At 47.4% G+C, this 22,323-nt stretch overlaps 8 protein-coding genes across 8 annotated transcripts; 4 read left to right on the forward strand and 4 right to left on the reverse strand.

Annotated features, from left to right (window-relative positions):
• Positions 1-32: 32 nt before the first annotated feature.
• Positions 33-1,920, forward strand: BX661DRAFT_225015 (MoaB/Mog domain-containing protein; the record flags this gene model as incomplete). Its single annotated transcript, XM_051538928.1, has 8 exons — positions 33-59; positions 116-639; positions 678-747; positions 774-850; positions 891-1,401; positions 1,437-1,679; positions 1,715-1,828; positions 1,864-1,920. The coding sequence occupies 8 exons, from the start codon at positions 33-35 to the stop codon at positions 1,918-1,920; spliced, it is 1,623 nt and encodes a 540-aa protein (XP_051390927.1).
• Positions 1,921-4,308: 2,388 nt separating this feature from the next.
• On the reverse strand, positions 4,309-5,720 carry BX661DRAFT_183723 (uncharacterized protein; the record flags this gene model as incomplete). Its single annotated transcript, XM_051536288.1, has 4 exons — positions 4,309-5,112; positions 5,163-5,233; positions 5,283-5,538; positions 5,562-5,720. Coding segments are annotated over 4 exons (948 nt in total), but the record flags the coding sequence as incomplete, so codon positions are not given.
• A 2,324-nt stretch (positions 5,721-8,044) lies between these two features.
• On the reverse strand, positions 8,045-9,857 carry BX661DRAFT_171560 (uncharacterized protein; the record flags this gene model as incomplete). Its single annotated transcript, XM_051533716.1, has 3 exons — positions 8,045-8,370; positions 8,526-8,606; positions 8,981-9,857. 3 exons carry the CDS (start codon positions 9,855-9,857, stop codon positions 8,045-8,047), a joined length of 1,284 nt encoding a protein of 427 aa, XP_051390929.1.
• Positions 9,858-12,825: 2,968 nt separating this feature from the next.
• BX661DRAFT_171561 (WD40-repeat-containing domain protein) lies at positions 12,826-14,850 on the reverse strand (the record flags this gene model as incomplete). Its single annotated transcript, XM_051533717.1, has 2 exons — positions 12,826-14,573; positions 14,697-14,850. 2 exons carry the CDS (start codon positions 14,848-14,850, stop codon positions 12,826-12,828), a joined length of 1,902 nt encoding a protein of 633 aa, XP_051390930.1.
• A 1,287-nt stretch (positions 14,851-16,137) lies between these two features.
• On the reverse strand, positions 16,138-17,716 carry BX661DRAFT_183733 (uncharacterized protein). Its single transcript, XM_051536289.1, is given in 2 exon segments — positions 16,138-17,451; positions 17,463-17,716. 2 exon segments carry the CDS (start codon positions 17,592-17,594, stop codon positions 16,393-16,395), a joined length of 1,191 nt encoding a protein of 396 aa, XP_051390931.1. The 5' UTR covers positions 17,595-17,716; the 3' UTR covers positions 16,138-16,392.
• A 145-nt stretch (positions 17,717-17,861) lies between these two features.
• On the forward strand, positions 17,862-18,475 carry BX661DRAFT_183735 (uncharacterized protein). The gene is given in 2 exon segments (XM_051536290.1): positions 17,862-18,402; positions 18,414-18,475. The coding sequence occupies 2 exon segments, from the start codon at positions 18,055-18,057 to the stop codon at positions 18,459-18,461; spliced, it is 396 nt and encodes a 131-aa protein (XP_051390932.1). The 5' UTR covers positions 17,862-18,054; the 3' UTR covers positions 18,462-18,475.
• A 419-nt stretch (positions 18,476-18,894) lies between these two features.
• Positions 18,895-19,506, forward strand: BX661DRAFT_183736 (phosphotransferase KptA/Tpt1; the record flags this gene model as incomplete). The annotated part of the gene is made up of 1 exon (XM_051536291.1): positions 18,895-19,506. A coding segment is annotated over one exon (612 nt), but the record flags the coding sequence as incomplete, so codon positions are not given.
• Positions 19,507-21,719: 2,213 nt separating this feature from the next.
• BX661DRAFT_171564 (uncharacterized protein) lies at positions 21,720-22,169 on the forward strand (the record flags this gene model as incomplete). The annotated part of the gene is made up of 1 exon (XM_051533718.1): positions 21,720-22,169. The coding sequence occupies one exon, from the start codon at positions 21,720-21,722 to the stop codon at positions 22,167-22,169; it is 450 nt and encodes a 149-aa protein (XP_051390934.1).
• Positions 22,170-22,323: the final 154 nt, after the last annotated feature.

Here is a 22,323-nt window from a genome sequence, read left to right on the forward strand (position 1 = left end):
ATTTGCATTCCATTGTTTTTAGCCGCTCCAATATGACTCGCTCGGCCGGTATTCTCACTGTAAGTGACAACTGCTCCAGGGGCCTAGCCACTGATACAAGCGGACCGCCCTCCAGCAACAACTCCAAGCTAACAACTGGACAGTTGTCCACACAGAAATAGTCCCAGACGACAAACAAAAAATCGCCAGCGTCGTCACAAAATGGAGTGCGACAAACTGCCAGTTGATAGTCATTGCGGGCGGCACTGGTATCTCGCCCAGCGACGTTACAGTCGATGCCATCGAGCCGTTATTCAGCAAGCGGCTGCCGTCGCTGGCGGTGGCCATGGTTACTGGGTCTCTGCGCATCACGCCGATGGCTGCACTGAGCCAAGTGACAGCCGGCGTAGTTGGTTGCTCGGTGGTCGTGGCTGTGCCTGGGAGTAAGAAGGGCAGTGTGGAAATTTGCAGCAAATCATTAGTGTTCTCCCGCACGCTGTCGACACTGCGGCAGCCACACAGGGACCAGGCATTTGCACGTGGAGCAGCCCAAGGAAAAAACACCAGGGTCCAGTGCGGATGTAGCCGACCTGACGACGCCGACGATAATCAAGCCGAGACGATTGGCGATCAGGGTACAGTGGCTGGTAGGCCGCGCAAGTCACAGCACCCAATGGTGAGCGTGGAGAGGCGCTCAGGATGGTCATTGGCAGTATGCAGGCGCTGCCGCCAAGGGATATGCTTCTCAGCGATGTGCGCCCGGGCATGGTCTGGCGGCCGCTGTGGAGGCGCAGGAGCCGTGCCCGCGTACCGGGCATCCATCATGGACGGCTACGCTGTTGTGGCTGCAGACGGACCGGGTGACTACAAAGTCATTGGGGCCAGCACAGCTGGAGGACTTGCCCAGGCAGCGCGATGCCGCTGCGTATGAATACCGGCTCGATAGTGCGCGTGGCTACAGGTGCGCCGGTACCCGAGGGTGCGGATGCCGTGGTCATGGTCGAGGACACACAGCTGCTGCAGGCCGACAATCAGGGTGAAGAGCTCGTGGTGAGAATCCTTGCAGGTGTCCAGCCTGGACAGTACATCCGCCCTGTCGGCCATGATGTGTCACAGGGGGCGGTTTTACTCAAATCTGGGACTGTCGTGTCGCCTGTGGGCGGCGAGATCGGCACCATGGCAGTATCTGGGAACCGCACCTTCAGCGTGCATACGGTGCCGCGCATTGCCGTCATGTCCACAGGCGACGAGCTGTCGGAATCTCCTGGTGAGCTGGGCCATGGTCATGTGCGCGACAGCAACCGCCCGCATTGCTCTGCGCCCTGCGCGCGCTGGGGGTCGACGCTGTGGATGCTGGCGTGGTCCATGATGATCCCGCACTGCTGGCGCGCAAAATTGCTGAGACCCTTGAGGACTGCCATGGTATTATCACAACTGGCGGTGTCAGTATGGGCGAGCGCGACTGGGTCAAACCCGTCGTGGAGCAGCATCTGAAGGGCCGCATACTTTTTGGTCGCGTGGCTATGAAACCTGCCAAACCGTCGACGTTTGCCGTGCTGCCTGGTGGCAAGTTTATCTTTGCCCTGCCGGGTAATCCCGCATCAGCAATGGTTGCCTTCCATGTGTTTTCTGCGCCGGCATTGCGCAAACTCTCTGGTCACCAGAAATATGATGGAGCGCGGTTACGGCCGTGTTTTGTGGTGCGGATATGGCTTTGGATGGCGGAAGGCCTGAGTTTGTCCGCGGGCGGCTGGCGTGGAGCTCTGGCCGGGATAAGTGGCTAGTGTACGTGACGGATGCTCATCAGCAGAGCAGCAGGATGCCCAGTATGCTGAACACTAATGCACTGGTCGCACTACCGCGTGGATCGATGTATACCTGAAGGCGTGTGCGGGCGACCAGGTCAATGTCATCGTCATTGCACCACCGGCCTTTGAATAGAACAAAAAAAGTGATTTAATTGTCGCTATTTGCTTGATTTGGTTTGGCTGTGTTTAAACCTCGCCAATCGCCTTACCAGTTTTGTTTTTTGCCTCGACAATGAACATTTCAGATTATTCAATTATTTCTGTATTCAGCCGCTGTTATATTTGTGTGCCCCTCGTCACATTAACTTTTGTAATATTGCAAAATAACCAATACTACAATTGTCCTTATTACCTCTGGCAAAATAATAATAAAAACTGCTCCTAAATTTTCAGTTTTTCTTTCAAAATAATATCTTGGTAAATGAGTGCAAAAATACGACAACCAGAGATCTTATGCGAAGCTAGCAACTAAATGGAAAGTAAGGTTTGCGTTTCAAAAATCACACTTCAAAGTTGGTGAGCTTTTAAATTACATAGGAATGATCAAATCAAGTGATCAGTGTATTTTTCTTACCTTCTGCTTTCTTTTTTTGCACGCAGTCAACCAAAAATAAACAAGCCCGTACTGGTTGCCTTCAACCATTTATTTATTTTCCCCTCTGTTCGCAAATTCGTGCCTATTTTTAAAAATACACTACCTCATTTATCTTTTACAATGGCAAAGTCTTTAAATAAAAGCAAAAGCGATAGCAAAGACAAAGACAAAGGCAAGTCCGCAAACAAAAAGGGCCGCGTGTTATCTATTAGCACAAAGACGGATCGGCCGACCCTCGCCGCATCTGCTGCTGAAAGCAGCGTCACAGAGCCCAGCAGCAGCAACAGCATTGAAGACGACATTACCATCAACAACAGCGACAATGAAAACAGCAGCAATGAAGACAATGACAGCGAGGACGAAAATGAAAATGACGGCGACAAGATCAGCGTAATTCCGCTCGCATCGGGCCGCGAAGAATACCCGGAGCCGCCAATGTGCACCTTCAGCTCGCTGGGCCTCGACCCCTGGCTCATCAACACGCTGGGCGCCATGTCAATCACCCAGCCCACCGAAATCCAACGCGCCTGCATTGGCCCCATCCTCCAGGGCCTAGACGTCATTGGCGGGGCCAAAACGGATCAGGAAAGACCGCAGCGTTTGCGCTGCCCATTTTGCAAAAGCTCTCCGAAGACCCATACGGTGTCTTTGCCGTTGTTCTTACACCCACCCGCGAGCTTGCATACCAGATTGCCGAGCAATTTGCAGTCCTGGGCAAAGGCATGAACATCAAGGTCACAGTGACCATTGGCGGTATTGACATGATGGCGCAAGCCATGGAGCTCTCTCGGAGGCCCCACATTGTTGTGGCAACCCCTGGCCGGCTGGCCGACCATATTGAGAGCAGCGCTGGGGCGGTGCACTTCAAGGGTGTCCAGTACCTGGTTTTGGACGAGGCAGACAGGCTGCTCAGCGACACATTTGCCAGCGACCTCGGGGTCATCATGGACGCCATCCCGAAGGACCGCAAGACGCTCTTGTTTACGGCCACCATGACGCCCAGCATTCTGGCTCTGCGTGATCGGCCGAGGGACCGGGCGCCGTTTGTGCACCTGTGCGATACGCGCGAGAGCACGGTTTCGTCACTGGTGCAGAACTACATATTTGTGCCATCGCACGTCAAGGAGGCGTACCTGGTGCACCTGCTTATGTCCAATGTCTCGCAGCTGGAAAAGCGCGCCTCCGCCAAGCTCGAGGACGACGACAGCGGGCCATCAGACGATGAGCGCGACGACAAGACCGTGGGTGGCGAGAAGACCGTGGGCAAGGACAAATCCATTATTATTTTTGTTGGCCAGTGCAAGGCAGCCGAATCCCTGCGCGTAATGCTCTATGAGCTCGGGTTCCGCGTCACCGCGCTGCACTCCAAGATGGCCCAGCAGAGCGGCTCAACAGCCTGGGCAAGTTCCGCGCCCAAGCCGTGCGCATCCTTATTGCCACAGATGTCGGCAGTCGCGGGCTGGACATTCCCTCGGTCGAGCTGGTCATCAACATGCATGTGCCCAGGGACCCCGACGAGTACATTCACAGGGTCGGACGAACCGCTCGTGCGGGACGCGGCGGCAGGGCAGTGACCATTATGTCCGAGAGGATATTAAGCTTGTGCATAATATCGAGGCCCGCGTGGGCAGGAAGTTGGAGGAGCTGGCAATATCCGAGCACAAGGTGTTGGAGGGCATGGGCAAGGTGCTCGTGGCGAAGAGAGCCGCGGCTCTGCATCTGCTGGATATTGATTTTGGCGCTCGGGACAAGATCAGGCAGAAGAAGCGCGGAGGCAGCTCGGATCACCAAAAGAGGCCAACACCATCAGCCAAGCGATCCAAATAAAAAATAACAAGTATTTATTGACTGGTGCACATCAATAGATGTTTGTGAAATATAAGTGGATGTTGTGATTCATTTGTTAAAAATAAAAAGAACAAAATTAGACTAAGAAAGAAAATTAGACAATGAAAATAGAATAATAGAAACTAAAAACAGGATTATAAACAAAAAATAGAGAACTAAATAACAAGATAAAAATATTACACGGTGCTCGCAGCCTCCTCACTCAGTTGGTAGGGCGGAGGATACGCGCACACATAGTTGCCAGCAACAATGCTGCACTTCACATCGGACGAGGCCAAAACAACATCATCCGAGATCTGCGCATAGCAGGGCAGTGAAGACGACACACCAACGCCAGCCCCGGCAATTCCGTTGAGTGCCTCGGGCAAAACAACAACATGCGAGGCCAACGTCACCGCGCAACCTCTCCCTCAGCGCTTCTCACACAACATTGACCGAAAGCTCATGGGCCACTGAGAACACTGCCGAGCCAGAGCTCGCCTGAACACCCTTCCCCAGGGCCAGCTGCACCTGGGCAATCGAAGGCATCGAGAGCTCATCGAGTGACTCGCCGAGCGACTCAATAGTCTGGGCATCCATCCACTGCTGCTGCTGCTCATCAAAGCTCTTGCCGATCGCCAGCAAATTCACACTGTCGCTGCTCGCCCGAGCAACAACTGCTCTTGTTTTGTGCGTGCAGTTCGGGGCAATCCGATATGTGATTATTTCTGACAGTGCGATGCCTAGCTCGACAACCTCTAGACTCCCACCGCGCTGATCACCTTGATCATTGTGATCATCATCGATGCGCGTAACATAGGCTTGCAGTTTGGTCGGAACGCCCAGGGCGAGCACTCGGGAGATAGCGTAGACGGAGATTTTCCACCCGTTGCCGACCTTCGCCTCCATCACAGTGAGGTCATCGCCAAGGCGGTCAGTGAGGGGAATCCAACCAGAGCTGGCAGATCCCTCTCAGCTTTAGGCGCCTGCACCATACTGATGCACACAGGCTCGCGACCACCACCTGCACCCAGGATCTCCGCATCCCCGCCATCAAGTGTACCGCACTCCACCCAGTGGGGACTCAACAGATGCCGGCAACCCTGAGGGCAGGGCGAACTCGAATGCAAATCTGTACTCTCCAGGCATCAGCATCCCACGCTCGCCAGCAACTGCAGGATTTGATCCTCCGACGCGCGCCATATCCACAAGGGCATGCCATTCTTGATTGTGATCTTCAGAGGAAATGAGCGTGTGACTGAGATCTATGCAGCGGTGGCGGATGGTGTGTTCGGTGCTGCTGGGCCCTTGGCCTTGCCGCCAGTCTAGCTCTGGGTTCCGGTAAGGCTGACTGTGAGGGCTTTGATTGAGGTGGGCTTGGTGATGGTCACGGAGAGGTAGCCGACGAGGAGGTTTCGCAGACCGGTGCCCTGTTGTAGACCACCTGAGTGGTCTGTGGGTGCAGCTTGAGTGCAGCGCAGGGGATTGCTGCCATAAATTGAAAATAGCCATGCTTAAGAAAAAAGAATATGAAAATTTAGAGTATTTAAAAGAATAAAGGGGGTGGGAAAGGGGCAAGGTATGGTATATAAAATATGGTGAACAGAAAGACTTAAAAAGTGCGAGTAGTATGAAAAATATTAAATAGAAAAAAGTAGTCGGTGATATTTTACTATTTTATGAGTAAAATAATAGAAAAGTTTATAGGCGATGTTAATTCAACGGCCGGACAAAAAAGAAGGGGGGAGGGAACTGGACTTATATATAATTAAAAATCGAGGCAAAAGCCAGGTTAGCCAAGGCAAAGGCAAGGCAAGGTCAGCCAAAGCAAAGGTGTCGTCAAGAAAAAGGTAAAGGCAAAGTCCAAAGCAAGGTTGTGCATCTGACTGCTTTTTTAACGAATGGAAAAAAAGAATAATAGAAAATATTACAATTTATTTTCGGCTTGCAATCAAGCAAAGAGTAAGAAATAAAATTGAAAAAGAGGGTGGAAAAAAAAACTTGATGACAATTGAATTGCCCGAAACTTGACTGAGAAGCAAAAATAAAAGCTAATTAGAAATTGACCAAAACATCAAAGTAAGAAAGAGGGAGCGAGGAGCGCCACTGAATGGACGAAATGGCCGCATTTCTGAAATTACTTCATAGGACTCCAAAAAGCAAAAATAAACCTGTTATACTAATCCACCAAACCTTCTGTGGGGGCAAAGGGATTAATGTACATGTCTGTCACCGAATAATTTTACTCTTTTACCATGCACAGTTCTCAACAATAACCAAGTGTAATTCTGATAGTAAGAGTAAAAAATAACCCAACATTGTCAAAGCATTGGGGGTGAAAACTTGAAACAAGCCAATTTTCATCCGAATTCTTGCTTTCATCGATAGAAATCGATTGCGCAACTGTAAGCCAAGCATGCACAAATTAACGCAATGCTATGGAATGAATTTAAAATATTTTCATTTTCAATTTTGCCAATAAGCATCATACGTTTAAAATTGGCCGATTGTATCAAAAAACACTGCACTTCAGTCGGCATATTACGGATAGAAAATTATCCGATACACTTTCTTCATTGGCCCATCGATTTCAAATCACTAAAAATATAGTGCGCAAAAAATAAATGACATTCCAGAATGGGCGAGCTACAAAAAATGTTTGGTTGAAAATGGGGTAGACCCTTTTTTGTATACCCGCCTCATTCCCACCCAATCACCCACCAGAATTTTTGTTTGGTTTGACGCCAATCTACGCAGTATTTTCCAGGTTGAAACTGTATTTTGGTATTTTTGTAATTGGTTCCGGAATGGGATTGATTGACATTTGTGTATACAGGGGCGCCTCAGCTTGAACTTGCCCCAGTATACACTGAGTTCCCAATAGGGCAAACACACTCTAACTCTAGCTCACTTTTTGACGCCAGAGCACATAGCCTGTCAATTACTAAATGGCGCTTAAAACCGCTTAAATAGTGCACCGAATACTAGCGCATGGCAAGTGTAGTGCAGATGCACCCTTGATATTGTGTGCGGATACTCCCAATGCACACATACGTCATGAGTGCTCGGAATATCAAATGGAGAACAGTTGATATTCATTTTAAAAAGAAACCGATGCAAAGTGTGCAAGAAATGAAAAATGAAGAATGACGTACATATCTGGCATAGTGCAAATAAATAAACGTATCAGAAAAGAAAGTAATTTTAGTTTTTATTTTGCATTTCTACTATGTTGTATAGCAAAAATAATTTTGGTTTTTTAGTAAGGAGTGTCGACAAGCAGAAACTCAATAGGAGCACGCCCACAGTTCTCCAGAACCAGCTTGTCAGTCAACTCAATTCGACGCACATACGCTGAGTCTCCAGGTTTCAGGCGATTACTGTATCGCCATTAATAACCAGCCTACCACCGTTCAACGCCGACTCCACACTCATATCCGACATAATAGTCTGGATCCACACGCGCCGCTTCCCGGCCCTCAGCGGATTATACATTTTCCTCAAATTCTTCTGTTCGAGTCATTCAAATCAGCCGGCTCAAACTTCACCTTCTCCAGGCTGTCCAACTGACACGAATACACAAATATATCCTCTTCGAGTAACAATGGGTCAACGCACGCACGGGAAGTCAACTGCGGGTCATCCATCGCCCACTCCCCCTGTTGATCCGACCCTGCGGCTTCTAACGGGTCAACCAGCTCGGGGGTAAAGTAATCAGGGCGCGTAAACATCATCGACTGCGACATCATGTACGAGGAGCCTAAGGGAGATACCGCGCCAGTGCGTAACTCCGAATTGCTGCCACTTGTCGCGCTGGGTGGCACTGCTGCTGATGTCACTGGGCCGTATATCTGGTCGGTATTTCCGTAGACGGACGGAAGTTGGAGGGTTGCGCGACAGCCAGTAAGTAATTATGCTTGTCTGAATCTGCGACATGCCGGATCTCATGCCGGATTTCTGCTCGCCCTCCACGGCTCGCATCCGCATGGTTGTCGGCGGCCAATGTCGGGTCCTTGGCGTGGTCCAGGGCGGAATCTATCCATAGACGCATGATATGCGCGCGGTGAGTCTTGCTCGGATTGCGCACGTATATTGACGCGTCGCGGTTGGTCGATGACAAATGCACGGTACCCTTGCTCAAAATCTTTTCGCCGCCGAAACCTAAAGTTGAAAGAGGAAAAAGTGAGAAATTAAAAAAGAGAGGAACAATTCATATTAGTATGACGTAGGTGGATGCATAATTCATTTCATTCAAAGAAACCAATTGTCTTGAATCAACGTTGTAGCGAGGCATATTATTGTGTATGTTTTCTTACCATTGTCGTAGAGCAACGTGCCATCAACAATGTACATGAGGCACTGGTACCCAGGCTTGTTTTCGAGTGGCAGACCGACATCTACAAGTAAATTATCAGAAGAAAAAATTAAAAGATTCAAAAATTGGAATTAGTCAAATCATGCATACCGCACCATACCAAAATAAATCAAATTATATATGTCAGGCAGACAAGCGGATACATATGTGTGGGAACCAAAAATAGACAATAGTAAAAAATGAGAAAAAGCGCAAGACATTCCGAATAGGCATGAAATCATGAAATATATGCATAAAGACACTCTCCCCAATGGCAAAAATAAATTTATGCACGGCAAAGCACAGCGCACTAAAACGAAATACAGCTTACAACAACAGCGTAAAATTACACACGCATACGCAGAACAAACATTGGCAATTCATCATTTTGGGTGGGTGGTTTTTATTTGTACTTACCAGGTGCAATCCAGTCCTCGCTAGCCTTATACAGCGGATACAAATTACCCTTAAGCGGGAGCATCGCATTGTGAGCCGAAGCACCAGCAACCTTATTAATCAGGTTGACAGGCTCGAGACAGTGAATCAAGTTTGTATACTTTGTGCGGTTGTGGCGGCGCTCTTTATACCGCAAGTACGCAATCTGAAACTGGCCCTGAGAAACGTACGCATCAGCTGACGGACGTCTAATCCATGGTGACACCTGGATGCCAGCCGTCATGCCGCCGATCATCTGCGGAGCCCCGGCCATGCCCGCTTTGTGAAGCCGCTGCTGATGTTGCTGGGGCTGCTGTGGGGGTTGCTGCGGCGAGCTGGGGCGCGAATGAGGTCTCGAATGGGGTCTCGACTGAGGCCTAGAATGCGACGACTGCCGGCTCGGGTACCTCTGCGGATATTGCTGTTGTTGCTGTTGCTGTTGCTGTTGTGGTGAATGTTGCGGAAGATTCAACGTATACAGATTCTGATTTTGGGGCGAATGCGAGTACGCCTGGGGGCTCTGCTGCCCAGAAAGAAATCCCTGCTGAAACCGATTATGATTTTGCTTCGGCATAGGTTCCGGAATAGTCATTGGTATCGGCATATTTGAGGGCGCCGAAAGCGGTGACTGGCCTGGAAGCGCCACCTGTTGCTGAGCCGGATAAATCAGCTGGGGTACTGGCATTTGCTGGCCATACATCTGCGGACGCGCACCACCGTTGGCTGCTTGCACGGCTTGTTGGAGCTGCTGCAGGTTTTGGTACTTGATGTTGGGTTTTTCATAGTGCGCAATTGCCGGCGAAATGGGTGCGCTCTGGGTTTGTGTCTGGTCAAAGCCGCTGTGCGAATGTTGGTACATTTGGGGCCTGTTTTCAAGCGAGTTTCCGTAATGCCAGCCTGCTGGTTTTATCATCATTTGCTGCTGCTGCTGGTATAGTTGCTGGTCCTGCTGAAAAGGTTGAATTGCACCAGGCGAAACCGCGGCTGGTATGCATTATATGGCATAGGTGTGTATGCAGTTCCAGCGCTCAACAGTGGTTGTACTGGTAGTTAGCGGGCATCGTGGCTGCTGCTGCCAAAGGAGGAGGCATGTTTAATGTCGCTCCCATGCTGACGTCCGGGTATACGTATTGTCTCCGAGAAGGGGTTCCTGCTGATGAATTTGTGCTTTGCAGCTGCTGTTGTTGCTGTTGCTGGGTTTGCTCTGCAGTATTTTCCGGTGTGTGATAGCTATTTCTATATGGCTGTGGTCCTGGTGCTTGTGTTGTGTTGTTGTTTTGTGACATCTGAAGGTAGCTATCAATGCTTTTGTGATATGGCTGCATAAACTGTACACAACTATGAACTGTGAAATATTTTTATGGTGTACTTTTTTTAAGGGGCCGTAAATGGTTGAATAAGCTTGGAAACAATGAAATGAAAAATTAATAGAATAAACAAGAATAAAAAAGATAGAATAAAAAATAAGAAAGCAAAGAATAAAAGACAGGGGGGAGCCACTTGCTTGAGATTATCAAGAAAATAAGCAGACAAAAACAAAAATAATAATTAAGAAATAGTGGCAAGAAAGAAAAAAAGTGAGGGAAAAGTGTGAATAATATATGTATTTATGTCTTGGCACATTGAAAATAAATGGGCATGAGTAAATAAAATTCAATTAAAAAACCAAGCAGTCAACTTGTTTTTTCTTTTTGTTTACCAACGAAAAAATTCAAAGCAACATAAACTACGTGTGTGTATTTAATTAGTGTATCTTTTTCTGAAGAAATGAAAGCAATGAAAAAGGGGTCGTCTACCCCCTCCCTCCTTTTTCTCTGACCGCCTCTCTTTTATTTTTTCTTTTTTTTTCTTTTTACCATAAAAGATGTGCGAAGTGCAAAATGTCAGAATTATCCTTGCACATCTTGTGTTCTTTAGATTGTTCCATTTGGCTTGATGTATCGTGTGTACAAATGTGAAATGAGCTTTGTAAATTTTCTTTTCCCTCTTTTTTATTAACCTCAGCAAGTCAGAAGCCTCTAAGTCAGTTAAACATCAACTATTTTTCACGCACGCACGCACGCACACCACGGACACAGATACAAGCTATTTTTTAATTACTCTTTTTAGAAGAGAAACAGTATGACTAAAAAAGCAGAAAAATATAAGTCCAAGAGAATAAAAATACATTAGTTTAGTGAATATTTCTCGAACCAACTGTTTATTTTACTTTTCTTCCCCAGTTTTTTTTGCGCGCAGTTAAACAAAGTACTTGGCAAACTAATCACATCATAAGTAAATTAAACTATTCACTGAAATACAGCAATACCTGTCAAAATATTAATTTGTCAGAATATTTTCGGAATAATTCAATGAGAATAATATGCTCATGGGACAATGTCAAGCCATTTTATTTCAACCACACCTTTTTATTTATTTTATTTTTTTGGTTGACTGCAAAGGCGTGTGATGTTTACCGAATAGAACAATGGTTTCCACATGATTTCATCGGATTTCATTTTCCAATAACAGCACAAAATATGAGAGAAAGAAAGAAAAAGGGTGTAGTGACATGAGGAAATGACCACAGAATAAAAAAAAGCCCAGCAAAATTAATTCTAGTGGTCAGTTGACTGGATGGATGGCTTATTGAACGATAACATCGAGACGAGTCGGGCATGGGGTGAAAGTAAAAGCGTGTCTGCCACAAATCTACTTTTTTGTTGTCGTGTTCGTTTTAGTTCTTTTTTTGATAAATGGCTAGAAATAGCTAAACAATTGAAATAATTTAAGCAAGCCTCAGTCAACGATGTACATTGTGACCAACTCGTTATATTTTTTATGTGCATGTAGTCATGTCATTATTTACTTTTTTTCTCACTTGATACTCAATTCACATCTTTTCAGGACGTCGTCCCACACCCAAAGGCACCCCCTACATTGTTTTGCACTCCTACTCCACGTGTCAACTGTTTGTCCATTTCAAGTGGGTTGGTCAAGTTGGGTTTTTGGGAGAGGGTTTTTTCCCGAATAAAAAATAAAAATAGCTCATATGTAAGAGAGAGAGAGAGAGAAAGAGAGAGACAAGGAGAAGGTTCCTTTACATCTGCATTGTCATGGGCACACACTCATGATCTGAATATCCTATTAAAAAATTTCAGGAGAGGAAAGTGCAAATTCCAATTTACACCCTGGATTACAACAAGCAATTCCCCTCTTTCCTGCCAATTTAATTTTCTCAACATGATTTTTTTAATGAATTTTTTTCTATGAGACTTATATTTTCTCTTACCCACATCTTTTGAAAGCGCAAAGTCATCGTTTATTTATTCTTTAAAAGGCAAGCCTCCCCTAGTTGACTGCAAGCAAGAAAATGTGCTGAATATTTATTAATTAATTTTTATTTTACTTCCATTCCAGGGGATATCCGACGTAAAAAAAGTACAAAGATGCAGACTTTATTATTTTTTCTTTTACTTGTGCAGTCAGCCATTCATGTGAAAGCCGCATTCTTCAATTTTACATGGGTATTCGCAATATCCAAACATTAAAATCCAAATTATTAAATCAAGGCCCATATCAATTTCTTGATTTTTCGAATAACTCCAACTTGTTGTGTTAATGAATGCCAGATAGAAAACAATAAAATAAAAAGTGTAAGAACAACAAAATGTAAATAAAGAAAAAGTAGTTATAGAGAAAAGAAAATGGGTTAGAGATAGAGAACTATGCGCAAGAAAACAACATCAACAAAGAAAACGACTACCACACCGCCACCACCCCAGAAAGCAGCAGTGGCGGCAGTGGGGCAGTGGCAGTGGCAGTGGCATCATTTCACTGGGCCTTTATTAGATCGGCGCAGGCAAGTTCTCATAAGACCAGATACGCGCACGGCAGTCACCCGAGCCAGTAGCAAAATACGTCTGTGTAGGCGACAGAGCAACCGAAATAACCGAGTTCTTATGCCCCTGCAGCATGCATTGGGTCTGCGACGTGCGCGGGTCCCAGAACTGCACACCGCGATCCTTGCTACCAGACACAATCCAGTTGCCGTCAGGCGAGTAAGCAACCGAAAGCACAAAGTCCTTGTGGCCAGCAAGAATAGACCGGCACATCACCATGTCATTCGGACGGCCATTAGGCCCGTAGCGCCCGAGATCCCAGATACGCAGGGACTTATCCAGCGAGCCCGACAGAAGTGACTGGCCGTCAGGCGAAAAGGCCACTGCGTACACAGAGTCCTTGTGCCCATCGATGCGCTGCAGCGGGTGGCCTGTCGATACCTCCCACAGGCGAATCATCTTGTCCAGCGACGCGGCGGCAACCAGCTTGCCGTTAGGTGAAAACGCCACCGACGTGACGCCGGCGTCCTTGGGTCCCATGTCGTCGATGGAGAACTTGAACATCTCCTTGCCCGACTCCAAGTCCCACAGCCGCACAGTGCGGTCGCCCGACCCGGACAGAATCATCCTGCCGTCCGGCGAAAAATCAAGCGAGTAAATGTCCTGGTCATGGCCACTGAGCATGTGCCGGATTGAGCGCATCTTGACATCCCAAATACGAATCTGCTTATCCTCGGCACCGGTAACCAGGTACTTGCCGTCGGGACTGAAGCACACAGCGCGAATATACAGGTCGCCGTTCTTGGGCGCGTTCTCATCAGCCAAGACGCACTCCTTGGCTCCCGTTGCGACGTTCCAGATCTGCGTTGTGCGGTTGCACCCGGTCGCCAGGTACTTGCCGTCGTTGCTGAACTTGACACAGCACACTACGCTGGTATGGTCAAGCGTGTGCACATGCTCGATGTTCAGCGTGCGCGGCAATTTGGGGTTGAAGATGACAAACCAGTCGGCGCCCTCGCGCTTCAAGTTGGCCGGCACAGTGTCTGGGTCGATGTCAGCGAGCTGGCTGCTGGTCACCACGCCCTTGCTGGGCATGATGTTGACGTTGCGCGCAGACTGCGTTGGCGTCTGCCGGCTTCCCATCTGCACTGCGTTCTGCTGGGCCTGCTGCTGAGCCTGCTGGGCCTGTTGCTGCTGCTGCTGCTGAGCCTGTTGTTGGGCCTGTTGTTGAGCCTGCTGCTGCTGCTGTGCCTGGCTCGGGCCCATCACGCTGGGCTTGCGTTCCTTGCTGACCCCCGCCGCCTGCTGCTGCGGGGTGGCCGGCTGCCCATGGCCACCAATCGGCACGCTACCGCCCGGTCCGTAGGCTCCAGGAGGGCCCATGTAAGCGCCAGGGTGCGGCTCGCCGCCAAGGGGAGGCTGTCCGGGCGCCATTGCCGAGCCATTAGGGCCGCCGTGGGGACCAGAGGAAGGAGGCATACCGCCGTACATTCCGCTAGGACCCGGGGGCATGCCCGAGGTGTGCGGCTGGTTCATGGGCATCGGTGGCTGCTGCTGGACCTGGGGACCAAGCTGCTGCTGCTGCTGCTGCTGAATGAAGGGACCAGGGGGCACTGGTGGCCCTCCACGCGCCTCAAGCTCACGGCGCAGGCGCAGAATCTCCTCCTCGTACTGCTGCTTAATCTTGTGGTGCGCGCGGTCAAGCTCAAACAGATTCTGCTGTACCGCCTGAATTTCGTTGATTTGGCTGGTTACTACAGAATTTGACAAGAAAAACAATTTTATTTAGCAATACACTAACACACTAAACGCGACGTAAGTTCAAAAGCTTTGCTTTTTTCTCTAAGAAATTGACAATTTCATGCAATCCTACTTACTTCTCTGCTCATACTCGTCCTTGAAAAGCCTCATGTTAGAAGCCTCTTGGTTAAGCGAGTCATACTCTGCCCTTAACGCTTCCAAAAGCTCAGTCACTCGCGACGACAGTGGAGCAGATGGAACCATCTGCCGATGATTGTAAATGTTTGACATTTATACAGCAATAAATGAAGAAAAAAGAAAACCAATAAAAAACAACAGGGGTTGCCAGTACTATGTGTCTGTTGGTCCGAGTCACCCTTAATTCAGATTGTTGTGTCCGTACTACTGGAATAAAAAAGAAAAGAAAAAGAATGAGAATGAGAATGAGAATTTTTTTAGTAATATAAAGAGTATAAAAATATAAAAATATAGAGCAAACGCGTGTACGTGTTTTATTTTTTATTTTTTTATTTTATTTTTTAGTTCAGTAAACAAAAAAATTGAGTGTGAAAAAAGAAGGAAAAAAAATACGATTTTTATAGTGAGCAAAAAAAAATTGGCCGAAAAAAATTAGGTCACAAAAAAGCGCGTGTTATCGAGAAAAATAAGAAAAAATATTGAGGCTGGGGAGGGGGGGGGGGGACAAGAGGGGGATAAAGATACAAAAAAGTGTTCCTGCAAAGAGGTTCTTTGTCCTGTCGTTTGCTTTGGAATTAAAAAATAAAGTACATCTCATTCATCCCTCCCTCTCTCTTTTATTTTTTTCTTGCTTCCGCACTCTAATGACAACAGGAGTAAAAATTTTTTACAACTGCAGGAATTTTCTATATCCGGACAAGTAAAAAAACCCGAATATATATATATAAACGAGGGACAAACTTACCAGCTGGCTTTTTTATTTATTTAAACAACAGCCAAATTTCAAACTAGAGTAAATTGTGAATTAAAGTTTAAAAAGAAGTATCTTTTTATAAAATAAATAGCTAAATTTTGAGCTGAAAAGTAATTGAGGGTTTGTTGAGAATTTGAAAAAGAAAAAATGGAAAGTTTCTCCGAGACACTGGGCTCTCTCTCTCACTTGCTTTTAATTACGTTTTCATCCCCAAATGTTCTATTGGCCTGCAATCCTTATTTTATTTTTTACTGCTTCTTGGCTGGACAATAAGCTGGTGGGGGGGGGGGGTGGTTTATCCACCCTTTTCGCCAACCCATCTCGCCATATTTTTTTACCTTGTTGCTGGAAGTAAAAGAAATAAAAATGGTTTTTATTTATGCCCGTCTTCTAGTTAGTGCCTTATCAGTTACGTAATCGGGACCAGATCAAACCAAATCGAACCCAGGGCCCTAAAAGCCAAACAGAATCATTAAATAAAATGTTTTGTGCTTGGGTTCAAAAAAAAGCAAAAAGCAAAAACGAAAATACAAAAAGACTGATGCATTTCTTGAGGCGCACTTGGGATTGCTCTGAAAACCGATTCAATATATATACAACCCAACTGGCAATGCACCAACCATTTACACGCGTGCGTTGGGAACAGGGGGATGCCGCTGCAAGAGCTACAGGGCTGCAAATGCAATATGAGCTGCATTCATAAGGGGAAACAAAAATGACAGGGGGGGCTGCCGCCTGCAATGCAAGTTGCACGGCTGTACAGCCCTCGCTTAACCATCTGCCGCCTTCCAAGCTGCATGCTCACAGTCTGCAGGCGTACAAGCGACATAACAAAAAAAAAGGGATTTGATTGGCAAAAGAAAAAAGTGTGGGTGATTTAATTAAACTTGATGCTTCCTGTTAATGTCGCACAGCGTCTTGTTCGCTTGCGCCATATTGACCACAGCATTGATAACATCATTGAGCCTGGCCAACTCCCCGCGCAGCTCCCTATTCATGTCCATCTCCTCCCGCAACTGTTCAAGCACGTCATCATCACGTCGCCGGTCACCGTCACCGTCACCGTCATCGCAGCCGTCAACCTCGCGTCCCGATCCGCGCCGATCTGCAGCAGTGCGCCCCCCGTCTTTCGCACTCTGCAACTGCTGCGCATTGGTCTGCAGCCGGCCGTGGTGAAGCCGCGCAGACGCGACGCGCGACAGCCCGCCCTCATCCGAAACGCGCCGCACCCCAAACGGCACAACAGGCGACAACGACGTTGACGGAATATTAATGATAAATCCAGACTCGCCCCTCGCCGGCGGCGTCCGCGCCGCCAAAGACCCGCCAAAAGAAGCCGCGCGCCGCGCGCCCTCCGCCAAAGGCCGGCCGGCAATCGCACCCACGAAAGCGTCTGCCGCAGGAGAGGCCGGCGCCAGGTGAGCCGGCGGCTCGGCCGGGAAGACCAGCGGCGCAGCGTCAATCTCGTGCAGCAGCAGATCAAGCTCCGGACTATTGAAGAACCTCTCGTCCGCCGGATTAAACGCCGCCGCCTGCGCCTGCGCCTGCACCACCAACCGCGCCCCGTCCGCCTCCATCTCAGCAATGTCCGCAGAGGACGCCTCAGCCATTCCACCGCCATCCTCGACGGGCCCCAGCGGTGGCCCAAACAGCGTCGCCAAGCTCGCAGCAGCAGCAGCCCTCGGAGCAGCGGCAGAGCGGACAGACCCGGGTGCATCGACGCTCAACTCTCCAATCGCCCCAAGCGGCTGCTGCTGCTGCTGCCGCTTCCTGCGCATCTCGGCAACTTTCTCCCGCTTGCGCAGGCTCTCCGCCCTCACCGAGTCGCGCTGCACAGACATTGGAACCGCCCCCTGCCCCGCAATGCCGCCACCATACCCAATGTCGCCCGCCTCCAGCGGCTGTACGTTCGGCGTCGTGTCGAGCTCGAAATCGCAATCCTGATGTACACCGCGTCGTGAGCGTAGGTTCGTTTGCTTGGGCGGTGTTGCATTGCGGTTATTGTGCGTATCAGTTTGCCAAACTTGCTCAATGTGCCATCAGGCTTGTCTGTGTGCGAAGCGTAGTTGCGCTGGTCCGACATTATTGTTTAAATACAATGGAAGGGTGTGTAGGAAGTTTGAATATTAGGAATTTGACAGTAATACGAAGAAAAAAATGAAAACGGTTATGCAATGCAAAGCAAGAGAAAATAAATTAAAAAAGGTAATGTAAACAGCGCAGAACAAGTGTTTGTTACAAGTGGAAAAGTGTCCGACAATGTGATACCCGCCGTTTATTGTTTATTGTCTGTAAAATCAGCGGATTAAAATCAGCAAAGTCAACTGATATACCTTTTTTCCTCCAGCTTTTAATCTCAAGCGCAGATTTAAAAAAAGAAGCAAAAAGCAAAGAGCAGAGTCGTGCTTGTTCTTTATTTTTCTTCCTCCGTCACAACATAAAAATTAAATTATAAAGCCGTTTTTTAATTGAATTTCGTTCTCTGCTCAGCATTCGGCCGCTTCATTTGCCATTCAAAAAGCCACCAACCCCCTTTTTTAGCCATGCTCCGCCGCTTTGCCTCTGCACACACCCGGGTTCTCTTCAACCACTGCCAGCACCAAGTGCTTCGGCCACAGCAAACCACCACCACCACCACCACACACGCCCAGCGGCTCTTCTCGTCCAACAGTCCCGCTAATCTTGACAAGGAGATCGAGACAATCACAGATCTAGCGACAACAGCCAAGGACGAGATGGAGTACGCCGAGGAGTCGCGCAACTCCGTGTACTACAACGAGGACAAGATGACTGCGCACGAGGCTGTGGATGAATTAACCTCAGCGTATAATGACTTGTTGGAGCGCATTTCGGATGCGGATAAGAATATTATGAGGGCCGGATTGGAATGCGTATCAAGGAGATTCAGAGTGCTTATGAGATCATGTCTTTGAACGATCTTGAGGACTAGAAGGTGGGGGGAGAAGATGTGTTTGTTTTATATTGTTTTATATTGTTTTTTATTGTAATAAAAAATATGAATAAATTTGGGTCTGACTGTAGAAGCCATTGTCGGCTCGGTGCTTATACTCAGCCGCAGCTCCGGACCTTTTGCCCGAGCCAACCCCGAAGGAAAAGGGACCCAATCCACTCTTCCTTTGAACAAAATTCGTCACTTTATGAACTGCGGCCGCAATCCAATACCCTATATCCTTTTTCTTTTCCTTTTTCTTTTTCTTTTTCTTTTTCATTATCCTTTTCTATTACAATTAAGGCAATAAATTACAATTATATATTCACCCATCCACTCACTCACCTGCTTATATACATTTGTTACTTCTTATTATTTCAACCTACTACAGCTACCTACTGCGCACCGCCATCATGTCCTCGCCGCCACACAGAACAGCCGCCGGCACCCTGGCCGCCAAACACGACGCGGAGCTGATGATTCGCCCGAGGTCAAACTCTCCAAATTTCTCTCGTACGTTCTCCGTCACGGCGCATCCAAGGAGGGCCTAACCCTCCGCGACGACGGCAGTATTCTACTGAGCACCCTCCAGCAGCACAAAAAACTCCAATCCACGACATTCGCACAAATCAAGCACATTGTAGACACAAACGACAAAAAGCGCTTCACTCTTTTTGAAGAAGAGGCGAATGAAGTGGGTAGCACCCGGGTATGGTATATTAGGGCGACCCAGGGTCATAGCGTGGATATAAAGGCGCCACCTTTGGTTTTGCTCACTGAGGAGACTGTGCCCAGACATATTATTCATGGAACAACCAGGGAGAAAGTGCCTGTGATTCAGAAGGATGGGCTGTCGCGGATGCAACGGACGCACATTCATTTTGCTACCGGACTGGCCGGCGACCAGGAGGTTGTCAGTGGAATGAGGAAGACCTCCGATGCTTTCATCTATATTGATTTCCCCCGGGCGATGCAAGATGGGATTGAGTTTTATGTTAGTGAGAATAATGTCATTTTATCAAGGGATTGCGTGACTCTGGCGTGATCCCAGCAGAGTACTTTTCAAAGGTTGTTTATAAAGATTAAATCTATATTGTTTATTGTTTATTATTTTTGCACTGTTTTTGAGATTTTTTTTCAGTTTTCAGGTTTTGTTTACGTTTTAAAAAATATATACATTTTTGTTTGTGATTTTTTGTTTGGCGGCGCTATTCTACTGTTTTTTAATTGTTTCTTAGTCCAGAAATTACAAATACATCAGACGTAACTGAGAAAGAAAGAAAAAATTATATGAAAAATTAATCGATTGGAGAAAAATAAAAAACGTTTTTGCTGCTCACTGTTTACGTGTTACTGTGATTACCTTTTATTATCATTTTTTATTTACGATACTGATACTGGTTTTCCTCGTAGAATAAAAATTATAAACCAGTATATGGTCTACTAGAATCAACACGCAATAAGACCGTATTGGAACCATGACAAATGGGCTGGTAGTAGTAGGTTATTGAAATGGAGGGGGGGGGGTGGTGAATATTTTTTTGTTCTTTTTTTTTGCAAGCCCTTAGTTATGCATAATCATAATTCTTTTTTCTTTCCCCACACACATTCACAGCGCCATTTAAAAAAGGGGCCGGTTCATTATTTACATTAGCAGATTGCTACAGCTATCCCCCCTCCGCCGTGAGATCATTTCCACTGCTTTAGCGGCTAATGACAATTCAAGGCCAGAATAAAAACAACAACAAAACAACATTTGTACTTGGGGGAGGAGGTATGGATTTAGTTACTATTTTCGAGTTATCAAAAAAAAAGCAGAAAAAGAAGCTTATTACATCCAAGTTGGGTACACTGAGAGCATAAAAAAATGAAGAAATATACTGCAAGTAACTTGTTGACGTTTTTTATTCTTTCGATTGTTTTTTTACCATTCGGTTACGTGGTGGGAGGAGAAAAATAAAGTAGATGAAAAATACTGGATGACAATGTTGTATTCGGATAAACATAAGACTTGGTCATTTCGGGAGCACCGGTATTGATTTCAATGTTTTCATTTCATTTTATTTCTTTGTTTTCTTTGTGTCAGTGGAAATTTTATTGTTTCTGTTCTTACTATTTATTCACAATTTTTGTCAGTGTTATATTCACTTGTTGAATTCTTTCTTATAATCAATTATTTTGCCATATTTGTTTGTGGTTTATTTTATTTTTTGACTCACACCTTCTAACCACTTTTTTTCCATGTATTGATAACCACGGAAAAACATTTAACACAAGCACATATTAAACATAATATTAACTTCTTTTTTTTTTTTTTCTTTCTTGCTCGCACTCGTCCTTACATATCCTTCCACAAGCATATCATTTATCATTTATCCTTCTCATCCACCATATTTATCAATTCGCTCTAACCAACCCAAAAAATAATAATCCTATGGATTCGCTCAATATTTTCGACAAGCAAATACCACTCGGCAGAATCCTAGGAATGGCAAGCTCGGAGAACGGAGCCGCAGACACCTGTTCGACACCACAAACCTTGAGCCGATTAAACACGGCCACCTCCACCGTCTCCGCCTCCTCTACCGCCATCAACAACATCGCTACCGCACACATGCCGGCAGTCCCATCCCTAGACATGTCGCAGCTATACCAGTTTTCCGACATGAGCTCCCTGGGACTCTCACAACATCTGCAGAGCAGCTTTTTGACATAAGCAAAGGCAACGCATCCACCAGGAATACCCAGGCCAAAACGAGAGCATCGACCAAAACAATCAGTTTTTAAAAGACTGGGTGCAGTCGTTTATTTCGCAAGCGCCCATGTCACAGTTCGCCGACATGCACCACCACCAGGCAACCATCCGGATTTTAAATCCGCAGGCGGCTCAACCAACGGTCTGACAACATCATCGGACAGTGACTCAGATGATATCTCTAAATCCCTCTCGTTCTTGCTCACCCAGCAGCTGGCCCAGAATAATCAAGGCAACATGCACGCGCAGCAATTCGCCCAACAACAATCCATGGATAGCAGCAGCAAAAAGTTTTCTGGAATTCGGATAATACCGCAGAACATGACTATAATACGGTGCTGTCGGATATTTTGGAAAACGCATATGATGGCGGCCGTCGCGTTATCAGTATGCCGAATCCGCTCGGCAGCCTGTCCCTGGATATCCCAATTAACGCGCCGATGCAGTCAATGGTCGGAATGGAGATGCTCGCTAATAGTCAGCGCATGATAAGCAAAGATATGATGTATGGGGGGGCAACCCACCAGCAGAATGCCTTTGTGGCGGCTGCGGCTGCGGCGTCTGCGCGTCTCAGTGCCAGCAAGTCTGTCGGTGGCATGCTCGGTTTCCACAATGACCTGTGCTCAATATCGGCTGACAAACAGATGGTGTCAGAAGCATTGGCCTCTGGAAACTCCCAGTGTGGGTTCGACACAGCAGAGGGTAATTCCGGGCACTTGACGGCGCTAGGAATCTCAGGCACCGAGCGCAGGCAAGTATCCGGCCTGAACGCAGCCATGTACGCAACCGGCGCTGGCATCAAAAACAAACCACTCAACGCACCCTTCCCCATAAAAGCAAAGCGCGGCCGTCCGCCACTAGCAGGCAAGCGCAGCGCAAGCAGCAGCGGCATTGTCAAAATCCACGAGAACTTGAGACCTGCCCGGCGACTCCAGAGCCAACATTGTCCTTGAACCTGCGGTTTGCGTCAGCCATGGCAGCCAGGAGTATCTGCAATTCAGGCGCCCAAAGCCCGCGCTTCGACCACTCCACAGGGTTAAATGATGTCTGCGGCACATCCTCTCACGGCACCGCGACACCAACCTCTGCGTCCTCTGCGCTAATCCC

This window comes from Kickxella alabastrina (assembly GCF_025024165.1).
Source record: "Kickxella alabastrina strain RSA 675 chromosome Unknown BX661scaffold_14, whole genome shotgun sequence".
Classification (NCBI taxonomy): Eukaryota; Fungi; Kickxellomycota; class Kickxellomycetes; order Kickxellales; family Kickxellaceae; genus Kickxella; species Kickxella alabastrina.